This window comes from Loxodonta africana, chromosome 2 (assembly GCF_030014295.1).
Source record: "Loxodonta africana isolate mLoxAfr1 chromosome 2, mLoxAfr1.hap2, whole genome shotgun sequence".
NCBI classification, from domain to species: domain Eukaryota; kingdom Metazoa; phylum Chordata; class Mammalia; order Proboscidea; family Elephantidae; genus Loxodonta; species Loxodonta africana.
Window position 1 is genome coordinate 211,317,503 of NC_087343.1, and position 27,688 is coordinate 211,345,190.

General features: G+C 41.6%; 1 protein-coding gene across 7 annotated transcripts in view; it reads right to left on the reverse strand.

Moving 5' to 3' along the window:
- Window positions 1-209: 209 nt before the first annotated feature.
- Window positions 210-27,688, reverse strand: part of PRPSAP2 (phosphoribosyl pyrophosphate synthetase associated protein 2) — a 70,575-nt gene continuing 43,096 nt past the window's right edge. For 6 of the 7 annotated variants that reach the window (XM_064279371.1, XM_064279372.1, XM_064279370.1 and 3 more), the window contains 4 exons: window positions 24,327-24,475; window positions 21,689-21,759; window positions 20,260-20,406; window positions 210-10,558 (listed from right to left, as the gene is read on the reverse strand). In XM_064279371.1, coding sequence (XP_064135441.1) covers window positions 10,400-10,558; window positions 20,260-20,406; window positions 21,689-21,759; window positions 24,327-24,475 — 526 coding nt within the window. In that variant the 3' untranslated portion in view covers window positions 210-10,399. The remainder of the gene's footprint in view (window positions 10,559-20,259; window positions 20,407-21,688; window positions 21,760-24,326; window positions 24,476-27,688) is intronic. The other variant, XM_064279373.1, reaches the window with a different exon arrangement.

Here is a 27,688-nt window from a genome sequence, read left to right on the forward strand (position 1 = left end):
TTCAGTCTTTCACTATTGAGTATGATGTTAGCTGTAGGTTTTTCATAAATGCCCTTTTTCATGTTGCAGAATTTCCCTTCTACTCCTAGTTTGCTAAATGTTTTTATCATGAAAGTGTGCTGTATTTTGTCAAATAAGTGTCAAATACTTCTGTTATCAATTGAGATGACTTTTTTTTTTTTTTTCCTTAATGTGATATGGAATAAGTCCCATTTGGTCATGATGTATAATCCTTTTAATATGCTTTTAGGTTTGGTTTGCTAGTGTTTTGTTGAGGATTTTTCATCTGTCTTCATAAGGGATATTTCATTTGTAGTTTTCTTTTCTTGTAGGGTCTTTGGCTTTGGTATGAAAGTATACTGGTTTCATAGAATGAGTTAGGAAGTGCTCCCTCTTTTCTATTTTTCAGAAGAGATTGAGAGGATTGGTATTAATCCTTCCTGAAATGTTTGGTAGGATTCACCTGCAAAGCCATCTGACCCTAGATTTTTCTTTGATCCTTTAGTATTTTTGTAGGCATGTGTGGTACTAATGAGGAACTCCCTCAGGTTTTGTCTATCCGGGAATGTCTTAGTTGCTTCTTCAATTTGGAGACAATTTTGCTAGATATAGAATTTTTACTTTACAGCTTTTTTTTTTCTTTCAGAACTTTAAATATGTCATCTGTCTTTTGACTTCCATGATCTCTGATAAGAAATTGGCTGTTAAGCTTATTGAGGATGCCTTGTATGTTGTTAGTCACTTATTTCTTGCTTCATCTAAGATTCTCTTTGTCTTTTGACTGTTTGATCATAATGTGTCTTGGTGTGGGTCTTTTCGAGTTTATCCTACTTGGAGTTCATTGAGTTTTTGGATGTGTAAAATTTATGTCTTTCATCAAATCCATGAAGTTTTCAGCCATTATTTCATCTATTCTTTCTGCCCCTTTCTTTCTCTCCTTGCCTTCTGAGACTCCTATTATGCATATGTTGTTACACTTGATGTTGTCCCACAGGTTGTCTGGGCTCTGTTCATTTTTCTTCATTACTTTTTCTTTCTGCTCCTCAGATGTAATTGGCATAGCTCCAAGTTCATTGATCTTTCTCTTGTCTGCTCAAATCTGCTTTTGACCCTCCCAGTGATTATAATTATTGTACTTCTTTAGTTCCAGAATTTCTATTGTTTCCTTTATATAATTTTTTCCCTCTTTATTGATATTCTCTAATTGGTGATACACTGTTCTCATCTTCCCCATTAGCTCTTTGTGCATATTTACAACAGACGATTTAAAGTCTTCATCTAGTAAATTCAATGTATGGGCTTCCTAGGCTCAGATTTCTTTCTTTTTTCCTGCCAATGAGCCAGCATTTCTTGTATCTTTGCCTGTCTTGTAATTTTTGCTGAAAAATAGACATTTGGAATATTGTAATGTGATAACCCTGGAACTCAGATCTCCTCCCTTCCTAGGGTTTGTTCTTGCTGCTTGCTGTGGAGTTTTGTTCATTGACTTCTAAACTATTTTTGTAATTATTGTATTCTTTTTCATGGTCTAGTGGTCAACTAGTGACTTGACAGAGATATCCTTAAACACCTACGGCCAAAAAGAAATACTCTTTGTTTTTGAAGATCAGCTGTGTTGGGGCAGTCCTTCAATGTTTAGCTCATCTCATTACAACTCTGCCTTGCTTTCACTTCCTGCTTGCATGGAGCCTGTGGGTTAGCCAGTGGTGAACTGTTAGGGTCTTTGTAGGTCTTCTAAGCATGTGTTCAGTCCTGGGCATGCATGTGGCCTTCTAAATTCCCTGGTATATGGGGGAAGCTTTTCAAAGCTTTACCCCCATATATCTCCTTCCCCAGCTTCTTCCTTCTCAGGCTTTTCAGTCTGTCTACTGCCTTTCCTATATGCTAGCCCTGGTCTCAGGTGGCTGTAGCTAGTATAATTTCCTTTAAATACTTTTGAGAAACACCATTCAGGAGGCTTCTCCAGCAGCAAGAAAGTTCTGAGCTGAGGAAAACAAAGGCAAGCCCCTGAGCCAACGGACAGGTCAAAACACATAACTACTTGTTCTTTGAGAACAAGGTTCATATCACTCTCTTTGGCACTCAGGAACAAGAAGACAATGTTCCCATGTCCACTGTCATGCTGAGGAACGGTGGGTGGTGGCAGGTAAGTAAAATGCCACAATGCTCTTATTGAAATCTAGCAGTTAAAACCTCAACAACAAAAAGACAACCAAATTTAAAAAATGGGCAAAGGATATGAACAGACACTTCACCAAAGAAGACATCTGGGTGGCTAACAGATACATGAGGAAATGCTCACAATCATTAGCCATAAGAGAAATGCAAATCAAAACTACAATGAGATACCATCTCATCTCAATAAGCCTAGCATTAACCCAAAAAACACAAAATAATAAATGTTGGAGAGGCTGTGGAAAGACTGGAACACTTATACACTGCTGATGGGAATGTAAAATGTAAAAGCACTTTGGAAATCGATTTGTTGCTTCCTTAAAAAGCTAGAAACAGAACTACCATACAATCCAGCAATCTCATTCCTTGGAATATATCAGAGAAATAAGAGCCCTCACACAAATAGATACATGCACACCTATGTTCACTGCAGCACTGTTTACAATAGCAAAAAGATGGAAACAACCAAGGTGCCCATCAATGGATGAACAGATAGTCAAATTATGGTATATTCACACAATGTAATACTTCACAACAATAAAGAACAATGATGAATTCATGAAACATCTCATAACATGGATGAATCTGGAAGGAATTACGCTGAGTTAAATTAGTCAGTCACAAAATGACAAATATTGTATGAGACCACTATTATAAGAACTTAAAAGGTTTAAACAGAACAAAACACTCTTCAATGGTTATGAGGGTGGCGAGGGAGGGAGAGGGGTATTCACTAATAGTTGACAAGAATTATTTTAGGTGAAGGGAAGGTCAACACGCAATACAGGGGAAGTCAGCACAACTGGACTAAACCAAAAGCTAAGAAGTTTCCTGAATACAACCAAACACTTCAAGGGATGGAATAATAGGGACAGGGGTCTGGGGACACCCAGGTCAATTGGCATAACAAAGCGTATTAAGAAAAAGCTCTGCCTCCCACTTTGGTGGGTGGCATCTGGGGTCTTTAAAGCTAGCAAGTGACCATCTAAGATGCATCAATGGATCTCAACCCACCTGAAGCAAAGGAGAATGAAGAACACAAAAAATGCAAGGAAAATATGAGCTCAAGAGACAGAAGGGGTCACATAAACCAGAGACTCCATCAGCCTAAGACCGGAAGAACTAGATGGTGCCTGGCTACCACCGATTACTGCCCTATCAGGGAACACAGCAGAGAATCCCTGATGGAGCAGGAGAAAAGTGGGATGCAGAACTCAAATTCTAGTAAAAAGACCAGACTTAATGGTCTGACTGAGGCTGGAGGGACCCCAAAGGTCATAGCCCCTGGACTCTCTGTTAGCCCAAAATTAAAACCATTCCCGAAGCCAACTCTTCAAAGACTATAAGACATAAAAGGAAACCCTGGTGGCGTAGTGGTTAAGTGCTACAGCTGCTAACCAAAGGGCTGGCAGTTCAAATCTGCCAGGCTCTCCTTGGAAACTCTACGGGGCAGTTCTAGTCTGCCCTATAGGGTCGCTGTGAGTCGGAATCAACTTGACGGCACTGGGTTTTTTTTTTTAATAAGACATAAAATGATACTGGTGAGGAGTGTGCTTCTTAGCTCAAGTAGACATATGAGACTATGTGGGCAGCTCCTGTTTGGAGATGAGATGAGAAGGCAGAAGGGGACAGGAGCTGGTTGAATGGACACAGGAAATACAGGGTGGAGAGAAGGAGTGTGCTGTCACATTATGGGGAGAACAACTTGGGTCCCATAACAATGTGTGTATAAGTTTTTGTATGAGAAACTGACTTGAATTGTAAACTTTCACTTAACACTTAGCACAAGAAAAAAAAAAAGAATGTAGCAGTTTCTCTCTTCATTAAGCATTCCTCTGGTGTCATCAGTTTTTAACTAGATTCCAGAATTCTGAAAAGATTCTGACAATTTTGTGCCAGCTTAATCATTGCTTTAGTGGAGCGGCGAAGTTTTGGATTTCCCTACTCTAAAACTCAGCGATGTCACTAAAGGTGACACATTTTTAAGTGAAAAATGAAAGCTACAAAACAATATGCATACTTGCCCCTTATTTATACAAAAATTTATGTCTAAATAACTGAAATGTTTTGCAAGTTTACACATGAAACTGCTAATAAGAGGGAGTGAAGGGTGAGGGTAAGACAGCATCCTCACTTTTTTAAAAGAGAGTATAAACACTTCTGAATGGTTTGAGTTTTTTTTTTTTTTTTTTTAACACCTCAGGCCTCAGTTCAGACCAGCACGTCAGCCCACAGAAGGTGCTCCTTATGAACCTGCCTTTGCTCTCACCTTGGCTACCATTTCCGGCTGTTTCAAATCACTGAGTAGATAGGCTCTGAAGAGAGTTTTGTTGAGATCTTTGCGAAGGACAGTAGGTAAGAACCTGTCTTAGTTATCTAGTGCTGCTGTAACAGAAATACAAGTGGGTGGTTTTAACAAACAGAAATTTACTTCTTCACAGTAAAGTAGGCTGAAAGTCCACATTCAGGGCATCAGCTCCAGGGGAAGGCTTTCTCTGCCTTCTTATCAATCTTTCCCCAGAATAGGAGCTTCTCCGTACAAGGACCCTAACTCCAAAGGACGTGCTCTGCTCCCAGCACTCTTTTCTTGGTGGTATGAGACCCCCCCACCCCCCGTCTCTCTGCTCACTTCTCTTTCGTATCTCAAAAGAGACTGGCTGAAGACACTATCCAATCTTATAGTTTTCATCAATATAACTGCCTCTAATCCATCTCATTACATCATAGTGATAAGACTTACATAGGGAAATCACATAAAACGGTGGACAGGCACACAATACTGGGACTCATGGCCCAGCTAATTTGACAGATATTTTGGGGGGACACAATTCAATCCATGACAGAACCAAAACTTCTTTAACTAGTTTAGTCCCAGACAATCAACAGTTTCTAAATGTTCATCCCGTGCTGGGCACTTGTGTTTATGCGAATTCAATTAATCCTCATACAAGCCATTCATTATGAGTTTCCCTGCAGACCAGAGTACGAAACTGAGTCTGAAGTAAATTACTAACTTGGTGGCTGAGCCCTAGATGCTCATGTCCAGTTGCCTCAAAACAGCTCCACTCAAGCACCTCACACTCGATAACCCAACCCTCACCATCCTTGCAACCAAATCTATTCTTCCCCAAAGCTCAGTGGACAGTGCCAGCAGCCACTCCCAGCCAGGAACCTGGGAGTCAGTCCCCAGGGCAATAATATCATCTTCATCATCATGGTCAACACTATGTGCCCAGGCACTGCCCGCCTTCAACCCTCCAACTCTGATGAAGAAACAGAGGCAGAGAGAAATTAATAACTTGCTCAGATTAGGCACAGAAGCAAGGAAGCACAAATATGGAAAGACTAATGTTATGTGGAGATCACCAAGAATCCAAGGAAGAGAAGCTGAAAGAGAGAAGGATTTTCCTCCAGAAAGGACAGAGGGCTTTCCTCTAGAGCTGGCACCCTGAATTCAGACTTCTAGCCTCCTAAACCATGAGAAAGTAAATTTCTGTTAAAGCCTCCTAACTGTATTTCTTCTACAGCAGCACTAGACACCCTGCCTCCAGTCTCACTTTATTTAATCTATCAGAATAATCTAAAATTTAATCCTTGACTTGACACAGTAGCTTAAAAATGACCTTCTGATGGATCCTACCACTCATAACATCAAGCTCTTAGGTCTGGCATTCAGGCCCTCCATGACATGGCCCCTGCTTCCCTCTCCTGCTCCATCTACTGCTGCTCCCTAGTTCTAACTTTATTCTCTGGTCACACGAACCAGACTGTTATACCCCAAACCTCAACGCCCTTCTACTGCTTTGTCAGATAAACTTTTACTCATCCTTCAAGACCCTGCTGAGATGTCATTACCTTTGTGAAGTCTTCCTTGGCTCCTATCTCCTCCGTGTGTCCCCTGTGCCTGGCTGGGTTCATGTGCTGAGCCACTGCACTGCAGATAACTGTTCACACCCCAGCCACAACCAGTATAGAGTCTGCTCTTCAACACGTCTCTGTAGGAGGCCCAGCATGCCCCAGCCACTGAGGGATCTTCAAACGCTAAGGTCTCTAAGGCCTTTTAAAACTCAGAAGCCTATTCTTTTTGGATAAAAGGTAACTTACTTTCAAGAGTTTCCTAAGGAAAACCATACTCACAGACAAGGAAGACTTTAAATGGGAGAGGGTATTTGAACCCTGCACAATTCTAATTCAGCAACACTCAAAGTACTAAACGTTCAATGTCAACAATGAAAGTTTCTGCTTTGATCAAACCCTAATATCAAGCTTGAAAAATTGTTAACTTCTGCTTCATAAGGATGATTACTTCCATACATGTGCAGAAGGACATGGCCATCACAAGGTGTTTGGTTGACACATGGTATCAAAAGAAAGGTTAGCTCTAGGATTATACAGACACAGGTTCAAAGCCTGACACTGGCCAGTGGGAAAGCACTTGGCCTCTCTGGGCCAGTTGCCTGACACATGAGACAGGGTCACTGCAAGAACCCAGGGCAGTGAGGTCAAAGGTCGGGACAGAGCCTGTGTGCAGTAGGAGCTTCATCAGTTGTAGCCTTCATTACTAGTTGTTTCCACAGCAGTTGGCCAACCTGAAATTCTTGGACACACGTCCCACCACCCAAAACCTGGCAGGCAGGTTTGCCACTCAACAATCTTTGGATTCAGATCAAGACTCACAAAGCAGCCAAGCCAAAGTCCTTCAAGAAATCCCTAGGTGCTCTCTCAGCACCACCAGACACCCTGTCTTAGTCATCTAGTGCTGCTATAACAGAAATATAAGTGAACGGCTTTAACAAAGACAGGTTGATTCTCTCACAATCCAGTAGGCTAGAAGTCCAAATTCAGGGTGCTGGCTCCAGGGGAAGGCTTTCTCTGTCAGTTCTGGAGGAAGGTCCTTGCAATGCGTGTCTTCCCTTGGTCTGGGAGCATCTCAGCACAGGAATCTTTGGTACAAAAGACAAGCTCTGCTCCCAGCACTGCTTTCTTGGTGGTATGAGGTCCCCATGTCCTTCTGCTCGCTTCTCTCTTTTCTATCTCAAAAGAGATTGGCTTAAGACATACCTAATCTTGTAGACCTCATCAATATAACTGCCACTAATCCAACTTATTACCTCATAGTCATAGGATTTACAACACATAGGGAAATCACATCAGAAAATGGGAAACTGTCGTACAAGAGAATCATGACCTAGCCAAACTGACATATATTTGTGGAGGACACAATTCAATCCACGATATACCCCATGTCATGGGGTTGGGAAGCATTTAGTCAGGATATGCTTGGAATGGCAGGAAAGAGCACTGGGCTGGGAAGCATGAAGCTTTGTTCTGAATCCTAGTTTGAGGAGCCGTGGTGGGTAGCGGGGCCTCAGAGGCTGTGAAGGAACGATGAGTAACAATAAGCAAATTAACGAAGAGTGTTCCTGTGTTCAACCCCCCATTCACTCACGCCCAGTGGGAGCACCGATCTGTGTTCTTGGTGCCCTGAGAGCACTGTTTTAACCACATGTGTCTGGGATGACATCACAATCAAAACTGAAAACTATCAGGCTTTTTTCTAGTACAGAATTTCTAGGTTCAAATCCACACATCTCCAGCCAAGAGGTGGAGACAGGAGTTTAGAGGGCAAACAGGGCTTCTCTGACTGGGGAAAAGCCAGCGACACACAAAAAGCTGGAATCAGGGGCCACCTTTAGAAGGGAATCTGGGCAACTGAGGGGCTTGGGTGATAGACTTCTTTCCACTGTATACTCCTGCGGACCACAGAGTCTACAGCCCCACACCGTAGCAAAGAACCCAACCTGCTACACTTACCTTCCATGGCCTCTTCCCTTGGGCCTACCTCCATCTCCTGCCCCCTCACCTTCGTTCTCCTGCTCCACTCAGCACTATCACCTATGAGTCCTTCTGCTTGGAAACCTTGGCCTGCTCTATCAGAATCACTTTTTCTTCAAGGTCAGGCTCACCTGTTTTCTTTCCTGGTCCCCATCCAGAACAGCTGCTCTTTCTCCGTCCCTGCAGGGTGCCTAGGTATTTCCCCACTGAGGTTCTGGGCCCTTCCAGGGACAGTACTGTACATTCAATACTTGTGAATTAGAAGGGTCCTGGCTTCACCACAAGCTCGTTTTCCAGAGGAAGACACTCCTGTTACACGTCTTTTTTCATCTTCTGTTTTTTTCTTCATTAAGGACAACGTATCAAGAAAGCCCATGGAGGACAACAGCCACTCTGAGGAAACTTCCTACTATGTGGGCTCAAAATAATGTTTTCTCAGAAACAGATTCTACAGCAAAGCCCATCTTCCCCTGGCCAGTTCTGCAACATTTTCATTCAGCAACCTCAGGGAGGGCAGCTGCCCTGCAGCCCATCCACGGGGCCTCTGAGATGGTTCAGCAAATACTTGTCACTCATCTTGAAAGGAACCTCCAGGGTGACTTCATCAACTGTCAACTGTATCAGAAAATGCTCATAGTGTCAGAAGGTGCAGAAAGGAAGAAAGACAAATGCTGCCAAGAGTCACAAATGAGAGTAGCTGCTGATGCTTCTCCAGCTTATTTCACAGGACTATTGAGGGTCCCAAGGACACAGGCTGGAAGGGAGGCCTTGTTTCCAAAGCCCTTCTTTTCATGTGGCAATGGGTGAAGGATGACAAGCTGCTACTGACAAAAGCCCCGCCAAAAGGAGCTGTTGGTGTCATATTTACTAAGCACATTTGTGACGGTCTAAAGTTCCTATTTCCAGAAACAGGTTCTCAAAGAGAGCAAGGACGTTTTCAAAATAAACGGCTCTATTATGAACTGGTTTCGAAAACCTGGGGGTGGGACACCCTTTTCTCTGCATCGTTTCCTCAAAAGTGAAATGTGGAGGGCCAGGAGGGGAGCTGAACTTCCACAGTCCTGCCAGCACCGACACCCTGACAGTGGGCACAGCTAGGAGGCAGCTTCCAGAAGCACAGCCATGGCTCCCACGCCTCTCTCTTCAATGGCTAATCTTCATTCTGTGCTTAAATCAACTGCCATTTTGCTCCAGTCTAGCATAGACAGGCAGAAAGTAAAGGCTTACTATTTTCTTTTTTAAAGAAACTCAATCTTTTCTTTGTGAGAAAGTCTTATACTGCTGCCACAACATGCTCTTGGTGAGAACATGCTGGCATAATTCCTGGGGCCCCAGTGTGCTACAGAAGCTTAGTCTGATAGACTTTGAGGTAGAAAAAACACAGGCAATACTTAGACCTGTGACACTGACAAGCGTCACAGCGCCTGGCCTTCGTGACTCCACTCTGGCATCTAATCCTCCCAGAGGATGTTTCGAGAATGGCTGTACTGCTGGACAAGGTACAGAGAACAAAGCCAAGCCAAGAAACAGATGTCCAGCTCATGTTCCAGCTCAGTGACCTACTGCCCTACAGACCTCCCTTCTGGTGTTTCAACCCCCCTCTCCTACGTCAAATTACTACGCGTCACTTAAGGCACAATAGAAATTAATAAATAAATAAACAACAAAATTACTATGCATCATGAACTTTCAGGGTCTTTGACAGACAGTCAAGACAGGAAATATTACATCCTAAGAGATAATGGTCTACTGTAACCCCCAAAAGCTGCAGAAAACTTAGCAAGCCAATGCGTATTTCTACATCCACAGCGTGTTAATTTCCTTTCATTTTTTAGTTATAAAACTGCCAAAACACCGAGTTAGAAAGCACACATGCACACACAACAAAGTTTTATTCCTTCTTTTGTTCCAGAAAATAAATATGATCACATTATTTCATACACCTGCCTATAAAAAACATTTCTAAAAATGTCATTTATTGGATTCAACAGTACAGTCTTTCTGACTTTTCAATTGCAGGTACCATACAGTAGACCACTCTATTTTATTAATATTAAGCACTTGAGCTCAAGCAACTTTGGAAAAAGGCTGTTTGTGAGCTTAAGCTAAGTGTTATCTTTTAAATAGCTAAACAAAAACAACTAGCTCTTAAGAGGAGAATAAAGTTTTTCTTTTATAAAAATTGCCCCAAAAAAACTCACAAACACCCAAACCCACATAAAAAGTTAAGTCTATCTTCATTAGAATTAACAAGAAGAAAGGGTATTGGGGGGAAAACAAAATGGCTCCTGTGAAATATGCAAAGCCAAGCATAATCCATTGCAGTCCATGGTCTGGTTTGTGCGGTTCCAGTTTGGCCCTTGGGGGTTATAAAAAAAAGAGAAGCCGTTCAGTCATCCAGGCCTATATTTCTGAAAAGGTAGGACATGGATTCTCCGTTGTGAATCCGACGGATGGCTTCTGAAAGGATCATGCTGATATCCACAGTCTTAATTTTGGGGCACTGGAGTTTCTGGATTTCATGTGGAATTGTGTTGGTAACCACCACCTATGGATGAAGAGAAAGAAAACACAGAATATCAAAAAGACCGCACTTCTTTATGTGATCTGATGTACTACTTGATGGGAGGATACTGGGTCTACTGTACCTTCAACAGTGTTTTCAAGTCAGTGTGAACGCTACCTGCACTTGTTAGATAAGATCTGATAATTTCATACCCACTAGGATGGCCACGGTAAAAAAGACAGATAATAACAAGTGTTGATGAGAACATGGAGAAACCAGAATGCTCAGACACTGCTGGTGAAAATGTAAGATGGTGTAACCATGTTGGAAAAGAGCCTAGTTAGTTCCTTAAATGGTTAAACACAGAGTTACCCCCTGACCTAGCATTCTATTCCTAGGTATATACCTGAGACAAATGAAAAAAATATGTCCACACAAATCCTTGTACAAGAAGGCTCATAGCAGCATGATTCGTAACAGCCAGTGGGTTGAGACAACCTAGATATCCTCCAATTGATGAATGAATAAAATGTGGTTTATCCATACAGAGGAGTATTATTCAGCCATAAAAAGAAATGAAACACTGATACATGCTACAACACAGATGAATCTCAAAAATATTATGCCACGTCCTCAACTTTATATGGAATGGCAAGAGGCCCCGATACCTAAAGCAATGTTGAAAGAACAAAGTAGGAGGACTCACATTTCCTGATTTCTAAAACATACTTACACAGCTACAGTAATCAAAACAGGCTGATACTGACATAACAACAGATGGACACACAGACCAACAGAACAGAATTGAGTCCAGAAATAAACCCACACATTTATGGTCAAGGGAGTTTTAAAAGGGTGCTAAGTCCATTTGATGGGCAGAGTCTCTTTAATAAACGGTGCTAGGGAAAATGGATTTTCACATGCAGAAAAATGACACAGGATATATGCCTCACACCATACACAAAAAACAAATTCAAAGTGGATTAAGGACCTAAATGTGAAAACTAAAGCCATAAAATCCTTAGAAGAAAAAGCAGGAGCAACACTGTCAGGCCTAGCTTTTAACAGTGGATTATCTCATATAATAACAAAAGCACAAACAGCGAAAGACAAATGGGATCTCATAAAAATTAAAAACTTTTGGTCACCAAAACACTTTCCAAAAAAAAAAAAAAAAACACCCACTTGATTGCTCCTACTGGCTGGGTAGTATTCTGTTGTATGTATATACCACATTTTGTTTATCCATTCATCTGTTGATGGGCATTTAGGTTGTTTCCACCTTTTGGTTATTTTGATTAGTGCTGCAGTGAGCATTGGCATACAAGTCTCTTTTTGAGTCTGCTTTCAAGTGTTTTGGCTATCCACCTAGGAGTGGAATTGCTGGGTCATATGGTAGTTCTGTTTTTGGTTTTTTGAGAAACCACCCGTTTTCCACAGTGGTTGTACCATTTTGCATTCCCACCAGCAATGTGTAAGGGTTCCAGTTTTTCCACATCTTCCCCAACATTTGTTATTTTGTTTTTTTCAGTCTTTGCCATCCTACCCATTGCCATCAAGTCAATTCTGACTCACGGCAGCCCTAGAAGACAAAGTAGAACTGCCCCATAGAGTTTCCAAGGGGAGCCGATGTTTTTGGTTAGCATCCGTAGCACTTAACCACTACGCCACCCAGGTTTCCTTGCCATCCCAGTGGGAGTAAGATGATACTGCATTGTGGTTTAATCTGTGTCTCTCTGATGGCTAATGGCTGTTTTGGTTTAATAGCTAATGATGCTGAGCATCTTTTCATGTGTTTGGTGGCCATTCTTATGCCCTCTTTGGTGAAATGTCTGTTTAGGTTCTTTGCCCATTTTATGATTGGGTTGTCTTTTTGTGGTTAAGTTATCAAAGTTTTATATTTATTTTGGTTATTAGAGTCTTATCGGACTTGTTGTTAGGTGCCTTCGAGTCTGTTCTGATTCATAGCGACCCTGTGTACAACAGAACAAAACATTGCCTGGTCCTGCACCATTTTCACAATCATTGTTATGCCTGAGCCGGGTGTTGCAGCCACTGTGTCAATCCATCTCATTGGGGGTCTTCCTCTTTTTCGCTAACCCTCTACTTTACAAAGCATAATGTCCTTTTCCAGGGATTGATCCCTTCTGATAACATGTCCAAAATATGTGAGATGGAGTCTCACCATCCTTGCTTCTAAGGAGCATTCTGGCTGTACTTCTTCCAAGACAGATTTTATTCTTCTGGCAGTATGTGGTATATTCAACATTCTTTGCCAGCACCATAACTCAGAGGCGTCAATTCTTCTTCGGTCTTTCTTACTTATTCTCCAGCTTTCACATGCACATGAGTCAACTGAAAACACCATGGGTTGGGTCAGGCACAGTATGGTTTCCGAAGGAAGATATATTCCCAGTTGCTAGCTTGTCATTTCAGTTTTTTTGTAAAGTCTTTTGATGTACAAAAGTTTTCAGTTTTTATGAGGTCCCATTTATTTATTCTGTCTTTTACTGTTTGTGCTTTTGTTATTATATTAGGTAACCCACTGTTAAAAGCTAGGCCTGACAGCTTTACCCTGCTTTTTCTTCTAAGAATTTTATGGTTTTAGTTTTCACATTTAGGTCCTTAATCCACTTTGAATTTGTTTTTGTGTATGGTGTGAGGCATGGTTCCTGTGTCATTTTTCTGCATGTGGAAACTGAATTTTCCCACCACCATTTATTGAAGAGATTCTTCTTCCTCTATCCAATGGACTTAGCACCCTTGCCAAAAATCAGTTGACCACACATGTGTGGGTTTATTTCTGGACTCTCAATTTTATTCCATTGGTCTATGTGTCTATTGTTATAACAGTATCAGGCTGTTCTGATTATTGTAGCTGTATATATGTTTTAAAATCAGCTAAGTGTGAGTCTGAGAAATGAAGTCTTGATACATGTTATGATATGGATGAAGGTGGAAGACATTATGCTGAGTGAAGTAAGTCAATCACAAAAGGACAAATATTGTATGACCTCACTTACATAAAAAGATAAAAAAAGGCAACTCCACAGAGAACAAAGTTTTTCAGTTTATTAGGTTACCTGGGATAGGAAGGATGGGGGAAAGGGAGGGTTAACGGTGATGAAAATATCACATTAACTAAGGGTAAGGTTGCACAGCCGATTATTCTAATTGCTGTCAGTAAGTTGTACACATGTAAAAAGTTGAACTGGCAAGTTGTACAACAGAAATATATACAACAACGACACACACAAAAAGAGTAACTGCTGAGGCTGCTTACGTACAACCAAACATCATCTGGGATTTGGTTTCTTGGTTTGGAGGTTTAGGATCATGGTTTCATGGGATATCCCAGTTAACTAGCCTAATACCATGTTTAGTGCTTCTGTTCTACCTCCTAGTTCACTGCATGGTGCCTTGGTTCTTAAAAGCTTGCAAACAGTCATTCAAGACACAGCAATTGGTCTCTTTTCACCAGGAACAACAGAGGAAGGACAGTCAGAAATAGCAGGAGGATATGGAATGTGTGGTTAATTGCCTCTATGAACAACTGCCTCCTTTGTGATGAGACCAGAAGAACTGGATGGTGCCAGTTACTGAACATTTTGATCCAAGATTCTATGGAAGAATCCCGATCAAATACAGAAAAATGCAGAACAGAATTTCAAATTCTCATGGACTCCAGACTTCCTGGAGCCATGAAGGCTGGATAAATACCTGAAACTACTGCCCTGAGATGATTCTTAAATCTTAAACCAAAAATATCCCCTGAAGTCTTTTTAAAACCAAACAAAAATTTAGCTTAACTAGTAGAAAAATGTCTGCCTTGAGCACTATGCTCTTTCAAGAACTGTCTCTATGGAATCAAATTGACAACAGCAGCTCAAAACATTAGATAGGAACCTTAGGGGACAGTGAAGCTATGTTAATGGAGGAGGAACAACTTGGAAAAGGAGCGTGAACATGGTTGTACAACTTGAAGAACGTAATCAATGTCACTAAATGGTACACGCAGAAACTGTGGAATCGGTATGTGTTTTGCTGTGTATATTCTCAACAACAAAGTAAATAACATTAAAAAAATTACACTAAGTCAAAGTCACAAAAGAGCACATATTGTATGATTCCATTTATATGAAATATAGAAAATAGGCAAATCTCTAGAGACAGAAAGTAGATTAGTGGTTGCCAAGGGCTGGGCAGACTGAAGAGAAATGGGGAATGACTGCTATGTAAGCAGTGCCCCCTGGAGTGCACAACTGGTGGTCCTGGTGTGGGCCAGTTTTTCTCACTATATTAAGCACTGCCATTGGGGAATGAATTTTCCAAATTTATTTTAACCACTTTTTTTTTTCCTTCAAATAACAATTTTATTGAGGCATCACTCACATGCCATACAATTCATCCACTTGAAGTACACAATTCAGTGGTTTTTAACACATTCTCCGAGTTGTGCAACCATGTCCCTAATCAATCTCAGAACGCTTTCTTCACTCCAAAAAGGAAACCTCATACCAGTCGCACCCCATTCCCCACTTCCCCAAGCTCCTGGCAACCACTGATCTACTTTCTGCCTCCAGAGATTTGCCTATTCCGGACATTTCATTTAACCACTTTTAATAAAGATAAAACCCTTCGATTTCTTGATTTGTCAGCCCAAGCTCTACATAGTGGCTTCCTGCTTTGACAGATGAGGAGATTAGCATCTCTCCCCCTCCTCCCTCCTCATTTGTTGGTTCTGCCGTTACTTCTACATTGGTTATAACTTTATAATCTGTTATATAACTATGCTTTGGTCTTTTTTTTTTTTTTTTTTGGTCTATATGTTTATACGAAAATCTTAGCTTCCTAAAACACAGTGACTATACTAATAATCATGGCTTAGCCATTCGCTACTCACCCAAGTAACCATTATGAGTACGATAAACCCCTTATAAGAGTACAAAGGTATCCACACCGACTGCCTCTACACTGAAGAGCCTCTGGCTGCTACACTCAGTTTCTATTATGTCTGTTTCTTCTGCTGTTTGTGCCTCTGCTCCAAGCCCCACTTTGCTCGATGAGGATATGCTGCTAGCTGGCACTTCTACCTCCTCCCAGTCTGCTCTTCCTCATCTGTCCTCACAAACCAGAGAGCATGCCCATAAGAACTCTGTCTGGTGATGGGTGGACTGGCTGAGGCGGGACCCTCTTGTGCCTGAGGTTTTCCCACTTCATTTGATATGTGAATTCTGAGACCCTGATCTTGCCTCCTTCAGAGTTTCTAACTTCATCTTGCTTCCTAGTCATGTTTGGTCTAGGTGAGTAAGGAGGCCATCCAACTCTGTCCTTGTTTGTGCTCAAGTGTCTTTAGCCCATCAAAAATGATAAACTAAGGGCCAGAACCACGGAGATCTAACCTAGTGTTAAAAAATAAACATGTGGGACTTGGAAAAGCAAAAGGAATTGGACTAATTTAAGATCCAGTACCCCATGGGGTCTTAAAAGCTTGCACGTGGCCATCTAAGACACAACTATTGGTCTCTAATTGTCAGGAGCAGAAGAGAAGGAAGGAAACCAAAGGCTCAAAGAAGAAACTAGTCTACATGAACCATGGCCTCATCTACTCTGATACCAGAAGAACTAGATGGTGCTCAGCTACCACTACTGACCATTATAATCAGGGCCACAATAGATGCACCCTGATAGAATGGGAGAAAATTGTAAAACAGAACATCAAATTCCAAAAAAAAAAAAAAAAAAAAAACACAGGTGTACTAGACTGGTTGAGATGGAGGAATCCCCAAGACTACTGCCCCGAGATACTCTTGAAATCTTGAACCAAAACTAACCCAAGGTCATCTTGTAGCTAAATGACAAATTGGCTAAAAAAATAATGATTATCATCCATAAGTACTCCTTTGAAAAAAATCACCTATATAAGACCAAAATGATCAACAATTACTTTAAAACAAAAATAATAATGTAAGGGGACAGGGAAACTAATGGAAACAGAACAAACAGAACAAAAACGAGAATGTTCATGCACTGTAAAGAATGTAACCAATGTCACTGAACAACTTGTGTAGTAATTGCTGAATGAGAACCTAAACAACTTCTATCTAAACCTTTGCTGAAAACACAATACTGTTTTAAAAAAAAAAAAGATTGAATACCCAGGAATATACAGGGGACCAGTTATACCAGTTGCTTGCTGTTGAGTCAACTCCAAGTCATGGCAACCCCATGTATGTCAGAGCGAACTGTGCTATACTAGGGTTTTCAACAGTTAACTTTCTGGAAGTAGACTGCCAGGTCTTTCTTCCAAGGTGCCTCTGGATAGACTTGAACCACCAGCCAAACTTCTGGTTAGCAACTGAGTGCTTAACCGTTTGACAGCCACCTCTATTTCTTTTTAAGTAATATTTTATTGTGTTTTTGGTTAAGGTTTACACAGCAGCTTAGGTTTCCATTCAACAAATTCTACATAAACAGTTCAGTGACATTGATTACACTCTCCACAATGCGTGAACATTCTCAATATTTCCATTCTGGCTGTTCCGTTTCCCTTCATCTAGTTTTCCTGCCCCCTTATATTCTTATCTTTATTTTAAAGAAATGGTTGATTGTTTTGGTCTCACACAGATGATTTTTTAAAGTAGCACAGTACCCACAGGTGATAGTCATTATTTTGTGAGCCAGTCTGTTATTTAGCTATAAGGTGACCTCAGGGGTGAGTTTCAGTTCAAGGTTTAAAGAGTATTGCCAAAAAATCAATAGGATTCCTCTATACTAACCAAGAGAGCTCCAAAAACGAAATCAGGAAAATAATACCATTTACAATAGCCCCCAAAAGATAAACCTTGGGAATAAACCTAACTAGGGATATAAAAGACTTATTCAAAGAAAACTATAAAACACTACTGCAAGAAATCAAAACAGACCTGCATAAATGGAAAAACATACCATGCTCATGAATAGGAAGACTTAACATTGTGAAAATGATAATACTACCCGAAGTGATTTACAGACAGAATGCAATCCTGATCCAAATTCCAGTAACATTCCTTAATGAGATGGAGAAATTAATTATCAACTTTATATGGAAAGAAAAGAGGCCTAGGATAAGTAATGCATTCCTGAAAAAAAACAAAGTAGGAGGCCTCACACTCCCCTATCTCAGAATCTGTTATACAGCCATGGTAGTCAGAACAGCCTGCTACTGGTACAGCGATAGGTACACAGGGGAAACTAATTTGCTCTGTAAACTTTTACCTAAAAATAAATGAAAAAAAACCCAAATCCGTTGCCATCGAGTCAGTTCCAACTCATAGGTACCCTGTACGTAGAACTACTCCATAGGGTTTCCAAGAAGCAGCTGTGGGCATTCGATCTGCCGACCTTTTGGTCAGCAGCTGTAGCTCTTAACCACTGCACCATCGGGGCTCCTAAACAATAATGCTCAAAAAATAAAGAGTATTGCAGGGCAATATAGTCTCGGGGAGTCCTCCACTCTCAACTGGTCCAGTAAGTCTCGTTTTGTTTTTTGGGTTTTTTTTTCCTTAGGAATTTGAGGTTCTGTTCCACGTTTTTCTCCCATTCAATCAGGGTCCATCTATGGTGGCCCTGGTCAGAACGGTCAGTAGTGGTACCCAGCACCACCTAGTTCTTCTGGTCTCAGAACAGAGCCACCATTATTTCTTAAGAAAAAAAAAAATTTTTTTTAAGAGATACTAAAAATGTAATTAATTCCATAAAAATCCCATGACACCCAGCTGGTGTCTGAAACAAGCTGGCTAGACAAAGCAGGGCAAGTTAAAGCTGCATTTGCTTTAAACTGCCTCTCTGGCCTGGCCTCAATTCTGCCACAATAGGGAACTGGAGGCAACACCATCCCCATCACCTTCCTCTCCACAGACACCACAGGCATCTGCAGGATCGAAAGAGCTGGGCTCGGTCATGAGCAAACTGAGATTTGAACCAAATGCTCACCTTAGTAACTATCTGATCTCAAGATGCTCCTTAATCTTTCTGAGCTACCATTTGCTCATTTCTACAAAAGGGGTGATAGCCTCAACCTTCAGGGGCTTGGAGATAAACGTTGTGACAACGTATGCAAAGCATGTGGAAGAGTGCCCAGCATGGAGCAAAGGGTTCATCTATGACAGTTACCATGATCATTAACTGTGGCCATGGGCAAAAGAACAAGGCTTAGACTCCAGCATTACTGGCACAAATCAGAAAATAACAAATGGTGGGGAGACTGGGACTCTTATGCACTGCTGGTGGGAATGCAAAATGGTATAACCATTCTGGAAAATGATATGGCACCTCCTCAGAAAAGCTAGAAATAGAAATACCATATGATCCAGCAATCCCACTCCTAGGAGCATATCCTAAAGATATAAGGGCCATCACACGAATAGACATATGCACACCCATGTTCACTGCGGCATTGTTTATAATAGCAAAAAGACGGAAACAACGTAGGTGCCCATCAACAGATGAATAGATAAACTATGGTACATACACACAACAGAGTACTATGCAATGAAAGAACAATGAATCTGCAAAGCATCTCACAACATGGATGAATCTGGAGGGTATCACGCTGAGTGAAATAAGTTAATCACAAAAGGACAAATATTGTATGAGACCACTACTACAAAAACTCAGGAAAAGGTTTACACACAAAAAGAGACAATCTTTGATGGTTACCAGGGAGGGGATAGAAAAACGCTAAAGAGACAATAGATAAGTGGTAACTCTGGTGAAGAGTAAGACAGTACACAATACTTTGGAAGCCAGCACAACTTTTTCCAGGCAAGGTCGTGGAAGCTCCAGAGACATATCAAACTCCCTGAGAGACTGAATTACTGGGCTGAGAGCTGTGAGGAACCATTGTCTCAGGGAACATCCAGCTCAACTGACATAACACAGTTTACAAAGAAAATGTTCTACATTCTACTTTGGTGAGTGGTGTCTGGGGTCTTCAAAGCTTGTAAACGGCCCTCTAAGATACCCCACTGTTCTCACCACATCGGGAGCAAGGGAGAATGAAGAAAACCAAAGACACAAGGGAAAGGTTAGGTCAAAGGACTAATGGACCACATCTACCACAGCCGCCACCAAACTGAGTCCAGCACTAGATGGTGCCCAGCTATTACCACTGAGTGCTCTGACAGTGATCACAATAGAGGGTCCTGGACAGAAGTGGAGAAAAATGTAGAACAAAATTCTAACTCACAAAAAAAGACCAGACTTACTGGCCTGACTGGAGAAATCCCGAGAGTATGGCCCCCAGACATCCTTTTAGCTCAGTAATGAAGTCACTCCTGAGGTTCACCCTTCAGCCAAAGATTAGACAGGCCCATAAAACAAAATGAAACTAAAGGGACACATGAGCCTGGGGGCAAGGACTATAAGGCAAGAAAGGACAAGAAAGCTGATAATAGGGAACCTGAGATCAAGAAAGGAGAGTAATGACATGTTGTGGGGTTGGTAACCAATGTCACAAAACAATATGTGTACTGTTTAACGAGAAACTAGTTTGTTCTGTAAACCTCCATCTAAAGTACAATATTTCTTTAAAAAATTCAAAACAAAAAAAACAAGGCTTAGGTTCAATGACACGCAAACATAACCCACATTTCGAAGCCAATTTGTAACTCCCCAGGTGCCCGCTCTCCTCCCTGCCCTCTCAAAGTACGGATCAGACCTCTGGAGCACCAGGGCAGCACGTGCCACTCAAAGGCTGGTACCTCATCGATGGCGGATTCTTCAATTAGCCGCGGAGCATCTGAAGATAACAGGCCATGGGTCGCCATCACGAAGATCTTATACGCCCCTCTTTCCTTCAGGGTCTCCGCTGCAGCCAGAAAGCTGTCAACGTCATCGATGATGTCATCCTGTCAAGTTACAGACTGAGCAAAAGGCATGGGAATACTTCTGCCAAGATGGGTGCAGACCACCAGGGAAAAGAAAGGGTCTGACTAATGACACTGTGACAAACTTGCTGTGTAAAAGGGTCTGTTTAGCCTGGACAGATGGTACGTTCACATGTTCCTGTCACTGTGCTATTTTCTGTGAATCTGATTACTTTAAAATAAAGTCTTTTTTAAAAATATAGTTTTAATAGAAAGGAAAAAGAAGTGTTACTGAATCCATAGCATCTTTTTGTTACCACATGTTTTGTTAGTTAAGGAATAAACTAAGTGGTACAGCTGTTATCCTACAGGGTGATATGGCATATTTCCTGACTTGAAAGAAGTTGAAGCACAAACACCGGGTGCTGGAAGGCTGGCCAACTGGTGTGCCCACTTGGAAACAATTTGGTACTACCATGTGTACCTTCAGACTCAATTCTACTGCTAGGTCCCTAGAACCTCTTAGTATATGCACCAAAAAGTAGATACGAGAAGGTGCAAAGCAGTATTATTTGGAAAGAGCAAAAGATTACGCTCAATGCCTGCAGAATTGATAAATAAGCTGTGTAACAGTCATACCACGGAACAGCAGACAGAAGTAACAGGAAAAACTTGCAACTATGTGCCATATCGCATATAATCTCAACAACAATGTGGGATAAAAAAGACACAAAGGGCATAAATACTTCATTTCTATAAACTACAAAACAAAACATAGTGTTTAAGGATACACGTATGCGAGGTATAAAGACAAGTAAGAGCAGGAATGAACAATGCTCAGGTTAGTGACAGCCTGGGGGCTGAGGGGAGAACAAAGACAGACAGAAAGCCTAGATGAGGCAATGTTCTGATTCTTAAGTTGGGTGGTGGGTATCCAGGTGTCCATTATACTATTATTCTTTAAACTATACAGGCATTAAATATACTCTTTTCATGCACTGGTTCTGTAAAGTGTGAAAGGATGTGCATTTTATACAGTTATCATCAATTTTATATCTGCTTTTAATACCAAAAAAAATTTCCCATGTTATTACTAATAACATTAACGGCATGATATTTTCTACCCCTTTTTTTTTTTTTTAAACTAATGATATTTTTCAAGCTTTGGGCTAAAGTAAACACTTAGCACAATGCATCAACTTAACTGAGAGTCAGCTGGCCATACAGTATCCACAGGCCTCTTTATGTGCACACAGGTAACCAACAAATCAACAGGATATTAACAGCAAATACTAAAAGCAGTAATGATAATAGGTTAACATACCACAATGATGGCGATCCTTCCTCCGACATCCCCAACAACTGTGATTGGAGGCTTTTCTTTAGGAATCAGCACTGGTCAGAAAAAAACAAACACAAGGTTTCTACACTAAAAAGTAAAGCAAACCCTTTAAAAAGTCAATGTCATTGAAGAAAGAAAAAGTGGAAAGAGTGTTCTAGATCAAGGCTTCTCAACCTTAGCACAGCTGGTATTTTAGGCCAGATCAATAGTTCTTTGTTTTGGGGCTGTCCTGTGCATCGTAGGATGTTCAGCATCATCTCTACCCACTAGACGCCAACAGCACCCCCTACAGTTATGACAATCAAAAATGTCTCCAGATACTGCAGAATGTCCACAGGAGGCAAAATACTGACCCCCAACTGAGAACCACTGTTCTAGATTAAAAAGGAGCCCTGGCGGTACAGTGGTTAAGCATTTGTCTGCTAGCTTGAGCCCAGCAGCCACTCCGAGGGAGAAAGATGTGGCAGTCTGCTTCCGTAAAGACTTTCAGCCTTGGAAATACTATAGGGCAGTTCTACTCTGTCCTATAGGGTCACTATGAATCAGAAATGACTCAGCGGCAGTGGGTTTGGTTTTTTTTGTTTGTTTGTTTGGTTCTAGATAAAAAGAAACTAAAGACACATAGCAATCAAATGTGAACCTAGGTAGGATCCTGGCAGGGAAGCGGGGACAAAAAAGGTAAAACAAAACAAGATAAACACCAGAATTGAACTAATTTTTACATTTTCAACACTCCTGTCCCCTGGCACTTGTTCCCAACGCTGGTGAAAGAGTATGTTATCGGTACAGCCCTTTAGGAAATCAAGGTGACAACATGAAGAGCCTTACAGATAGTCATACTTTTTGCCCCATTAATCTCACTTCTAGAAAACTTATAAAGAAAAAAACCAAAGTACAGAAAAAGTCTTCTACTCAAATACATTTGTTACCCCATTTCTGTTATATTGGCAAAGGGCAGAAGACAACATAAATACCCCAAGTCGGGCGACGGCTGGGCAGTTTGAGCCACATCCAGAGATGGGATGTTAGACTGCCAAAAAATTCTGCAACAGAATTTTTTTAATGACTTGGGAAAAGATATGTAATGTAGTTGGGAGACACACTAAGATTCACATTACGTATTTAGCAGTGACCACGGCTCTGACAAAATAAGATGGAAGGAATGGAAGGACGCCCAGCAAAACACACATGTGGTGCGTCCTTAAGTCATGATACGTCATTTTCCTGTTAGGCGTTATTTATGTTTTAAATAACTGTGTAATGTGTTTCTATTCTGGAAAAGTACAGTTTTCCTTTTTAGTTCGCGATTTTTTTCTTCTATAAGAAACCAGAGGCTACAAAATAGTTTTAAAATCTAAAATCAAAATCTCTATATTTAAAATGTTGTAGGAATGCTTTCTTTTCCCTTCATATACCTATTTGTTATTAACTGAAACAAGTATTATACACAGGGTGCCAAATCATCGAATGTGCAAAAAAGGTTCAATGTTTAGGATCTGTGAAATTAAATCTATAGTATACTGCAAAAAACATCCTCTAGTGATCACTACAGGAGTCTTCCTTGCAATCTATCCCAATACCATACAGGGAGGGCTAGACTTCTGAAAACACCCTTCACTAATTTTTCCCAACTTGAAGTCGCTGACAATTGCATTCATAACCCGGGTACATGTACTGGTAATTTAAAATTCTACCCAGTCGGCTCCTGGCAGAGTGTATTACACACCTTATCCCCATCTCTTCCTTCTAAGAACCTCCAGATCCTTCTGGCCATACTATGGACCACCACGTTACCAATGACCACCTCCTTAGCCACGGTTACCCCAACTATAAGACCTCCTCTGAATTTCTCCTCTATTTCTAAGCGAGCCAACTCCTAGGCAAAGCCAAGAACCCAAACAAAGACAGTATTTTTCTTAATTGAAATGATGTTACTAATGCTTGAAAGAAGTTTCTGAAAAACAAAAATTCATGCATAATTCTTCCACCCCACGATAACTATTTTCACTCTTCATATTCCCTCCTGGTCCTTGCACAGACAAAGACAGGTATACAATTTTGTATCTCATGCCTTATTCATATACATTCCATAGGTGTTCTCATTTCCAGACAGTTAAAATTATTTTAAAGGGCTGCATAATTAACTGTACTGATATAACATTTTACCAATCCCTACCCTCTGGTAAAACATACAGACTTTTCCGAAAATTTTCATTAGAAACAACACTACAGTAACTGTGCATAAAAAGCTTTTTGCTTATGTTCAGCTGTCCTTTAGAATGTATTACTGAATGAATGAATGAGTGAGTGAGTGAGTGGGTGAGTGAAAGAGTGAGAGAAAGACAACCGATGGTCTCCGGAGTGCCGTCACTGGGTCACAACCGTCTGGGCATGTCATCACTCCTGCCATGACTGAACACACTGCTGCCGGCAGGCTGCACCACTCCCAGGCCATCCAAGCAGCACTCACTACACCAGCTAGGAAAGGTGCGATCAGTTCGGGCCAGTTAGAAAACACAACAAGAGGAGTTCACACTTGAAAAGAAAAATAAAACGAAGCCAGCCATAGACCCAATGAGGAGAGCAGCGCAGATAATGTGAAACCCAGTGGTGCACTCACGGGGGATCTCCAGGCTGGGGTGGATGGCAGCAGCGTTCCTGACCATGGGCGGGGAGTGCCTCCCATCTACCAGGTCGGACTCAGCATCCTGCGCTTCCCCGTGAATCACAGCGATCCCCAGGCGCAGGCGCTCCGCAAAAGACTGTGCCCTAGGGAAAATATCACACACAAGTTCCAAATCACTTAGCACTTGTTTCCTGCTAATCCTGGCAGAAGGAAACAGTAAGAGGGCACAAGCAAAACAGTTTCCCAAAGGAAGAGTGGAAAGGGAGACTCTGTGAACACAGGACTAGGTGTGGAGACCCCGCCCCAGACACAACCCCCAGCCACACATGCCCTGGTCTGTGGTCAACCAGCTGAGTGAGCTTGGATATGTCAGGTAGCCTCCCCTCAACCTCACTTTCTCACCTGTAATTGCTAATTCTACCTACTAACAGAATAATGAGGAGAGCCAACCACATGAAGCAAAGCACATTAAATGGCCATCAAAGTATTAAACATCAATTTTTTAACAGCTTTGTTGAGGTGTAACAGATATACAATGCACTATACATTTAAAGTGTACAATTTTCTAAGTTTTGACTATGCATACAGTGCAAAACCACGAGCACAGGCCTGTGCCCCTTGTGATCCCTCCCTCCAGCACCAGGCAATCACTGATCTGCTTCCTATCACTTTAGCTTCACCTCTTCTAGAATTTCACAGAAATGGACTCATACAGCATATGGTCCTTTTGTCTAGCTTCCTTCACTCAGTACAGTGTTTCTGAGATTGAGCCATATTATAATGCGCATTAATAGTTCATGCCTTTCCATTGCTGAGGAATATTCCATTTACTGATCTATCATAGTTTGTTTATCTGTTCACTTGATGAACTTGTGGATTGTTTACAGTTTCTGGCTATTACAAATAAAGCTGCTATGAACATTCATGTATTAAGTCTTTGTGTGAACACATGCCTTCCTGTCTCTAGGAATGGAATGGCTGGATCACATGGTAGGTGTATATTTAACTTTTTAAGAAACTGTCAAAAACTATTTTCTAAAGTGGTTGTACCACTCTACATTCCCAGCAGCCGTGTATAAGAGTTTCAGTTCCTCCACATCTTCACACCACTTGGTATGTTTCCTTCCTTATTAGTGAGTTTTGGGATTTTTAAAAATATATATATTCTGAATACAAGTTCTTTATCAGATACACACTTTACGAATATTTTCTCCCAATCTGTGCCTTTTCTTTTTATTCTCTTGTGTCTTCTGAAGAACAATTTTTAACTTTAAGTCTAATTCATCGATTTTTTTCTCTTATGGATTGTGCTTTTGGTGTTGTATTTAAGAAGTCTTTGCCTGCCCCAAGTGTTTAGAGCTACATATTTCTCCCCAAATATTGTTCTCTCAGCATACCACAAATGTTGGCTAACTCACAAAAATTTTCTCTGACACCAGCTGTGCGCTCCCTACCTCAGCACAGTTGAGTTTCTGTGTGTGACAATTACACTACAGGTTAAAACACACGCTAAAGCCGAACTGCTATTTAATTTACAAAGAAAGGCAAAATGCATCTGCTGGGTATTTTCAGAATGAGGAAAAAAAAAAAAAAACAAAACTGCAAGTAAACAACTAAATCCACAATGACTGCAAATGGAAACATTCTGTCTTTGAAGCAAGCCTGTGGCTCAGTACAAGCAAAGCCCAGCCGCCCACCTGCCAGAACACCGCAGCAGAGCCCACTTCCCTCTCCGTTCCCCAGCCATAGTCACTGACAATTTTACAGCCTGTGTCTACCCATGGAGCTGAAGGAGCCTCAAAGGTCTCCTGAGCCAGCACATCTCAAACATCCCTTCAAAGCACCCTCCAAGGAAGCAGAAGGTGAGGACCCCCTCCCGCCCTGGGCCTTGTGCTTGGTCTGAAGCTGACTGCACACTGGTCACAGGTGAACACTGTGGAACTCTCATGTTCTCCCTTAAAATTTTATGCAAAATTTGTACTCACTTCCATAATATATCCATGTTTGTTTTAATAGTAAAGTGTGTTATTTAGCAATTAGTAAACATCTAAAAAAAAGAAACGAAAAATCTTCCCAATAAAACCAAGACTCCAGAAAGATTTCTCATGTTGATCCCATGGCTTCAGCCCGCAGGGGTATGTGGACCCTAGTCCAGGGAGTCTGGGTCTAAGCTCAATTCCCTAAGCTCAAAGATAGGTCACTAGGTCTAGAAAAGTGAACCAACTGTCATCACACCAACTCCAGCTCATGGTGATCCCATGTGTGTCAGAGCAGAACTGTCATGGCGTCTTCAATGACTGATTTTTCAGAAGTAGATCACAAGGCCTTTCTTCGAAGGCACCTCTGGGGGAACTCAAACCTCCAAACTTTTGGTTAGCAGCCAAGCACATTAACCATCTGTACCACCCAGGGGCTAGAAAAGTGAAAGTCCCACGTAAAGTTAAAATTACCGTGGTAGCTATTTGCACATAGATGTTTCTATCACAGAAAGTTGGTAATTATTGAAGCTGAGATATGAACTCCTAAGAGTCCATTTTATTATTCTCTACTTTTGGGTTGGTTTGAAAATTTCCGTTAAACATGTTTTCACAGTAACAAAATGCTTCATAAATAATAACTGAGAGATCCAGTGGCCCAGAGATCAGTTCCATCTGAAGTCTCCCAGGCTCAGCCATCCCAAACTGCTCCATCGCCCCCAGTGCCCCAGCTCCGTCCTCCTCTGGAAGATACCAGACTCATGACAGACTGGAATCCCCCTTCCCACACTGCACGTTTTCAGTAACTACTTCTCAAAGTTGTCTTCTGCTCACCATACCCAATGCCACTGCCTTGCTTTAAGCCCTGTGACCTCCACCTGGACTATTCTGACAGTCTCACCTCTAATCTCAAACCTCTCCATCTGTCCTCCAAACTGACAAGAGAGTGAGCAAGTTCAGATCCAATCATGTCTCTTCCATGCTTGAAACGGCCTCCCGTATGGGATAAAACACAGTCCTGCAGCCTGGCAACAAAGGCCCCAGTGATGGGCCTCTGCCCACACCTACAACCCATCCCTAGCCTCTGTGAAGCACAAAGCCCCGCTGAGCTGCGCTGGCCCTTGGCTCCATGTCTTCTCTCTGGTGTCCCTGTGGGAATGCCTACTCACCTTTTAGAACCCAGCTCAGCATCTACTCCTCCGTGAAGCCTTCCTTACCAGCTCCTCTCCTCACCGGTTAGTCCTTCTCTCTTCACTGCTTATACACGGCTCAGGCAGGGCCTCCTCACTGCTTATACACATTTCAGGCAGGGTCTCCTCACTGCTTGTACACCCCTCAGCAGGGTCTCACTGTTTATACATGCCTCAACAGGGCCTCCTC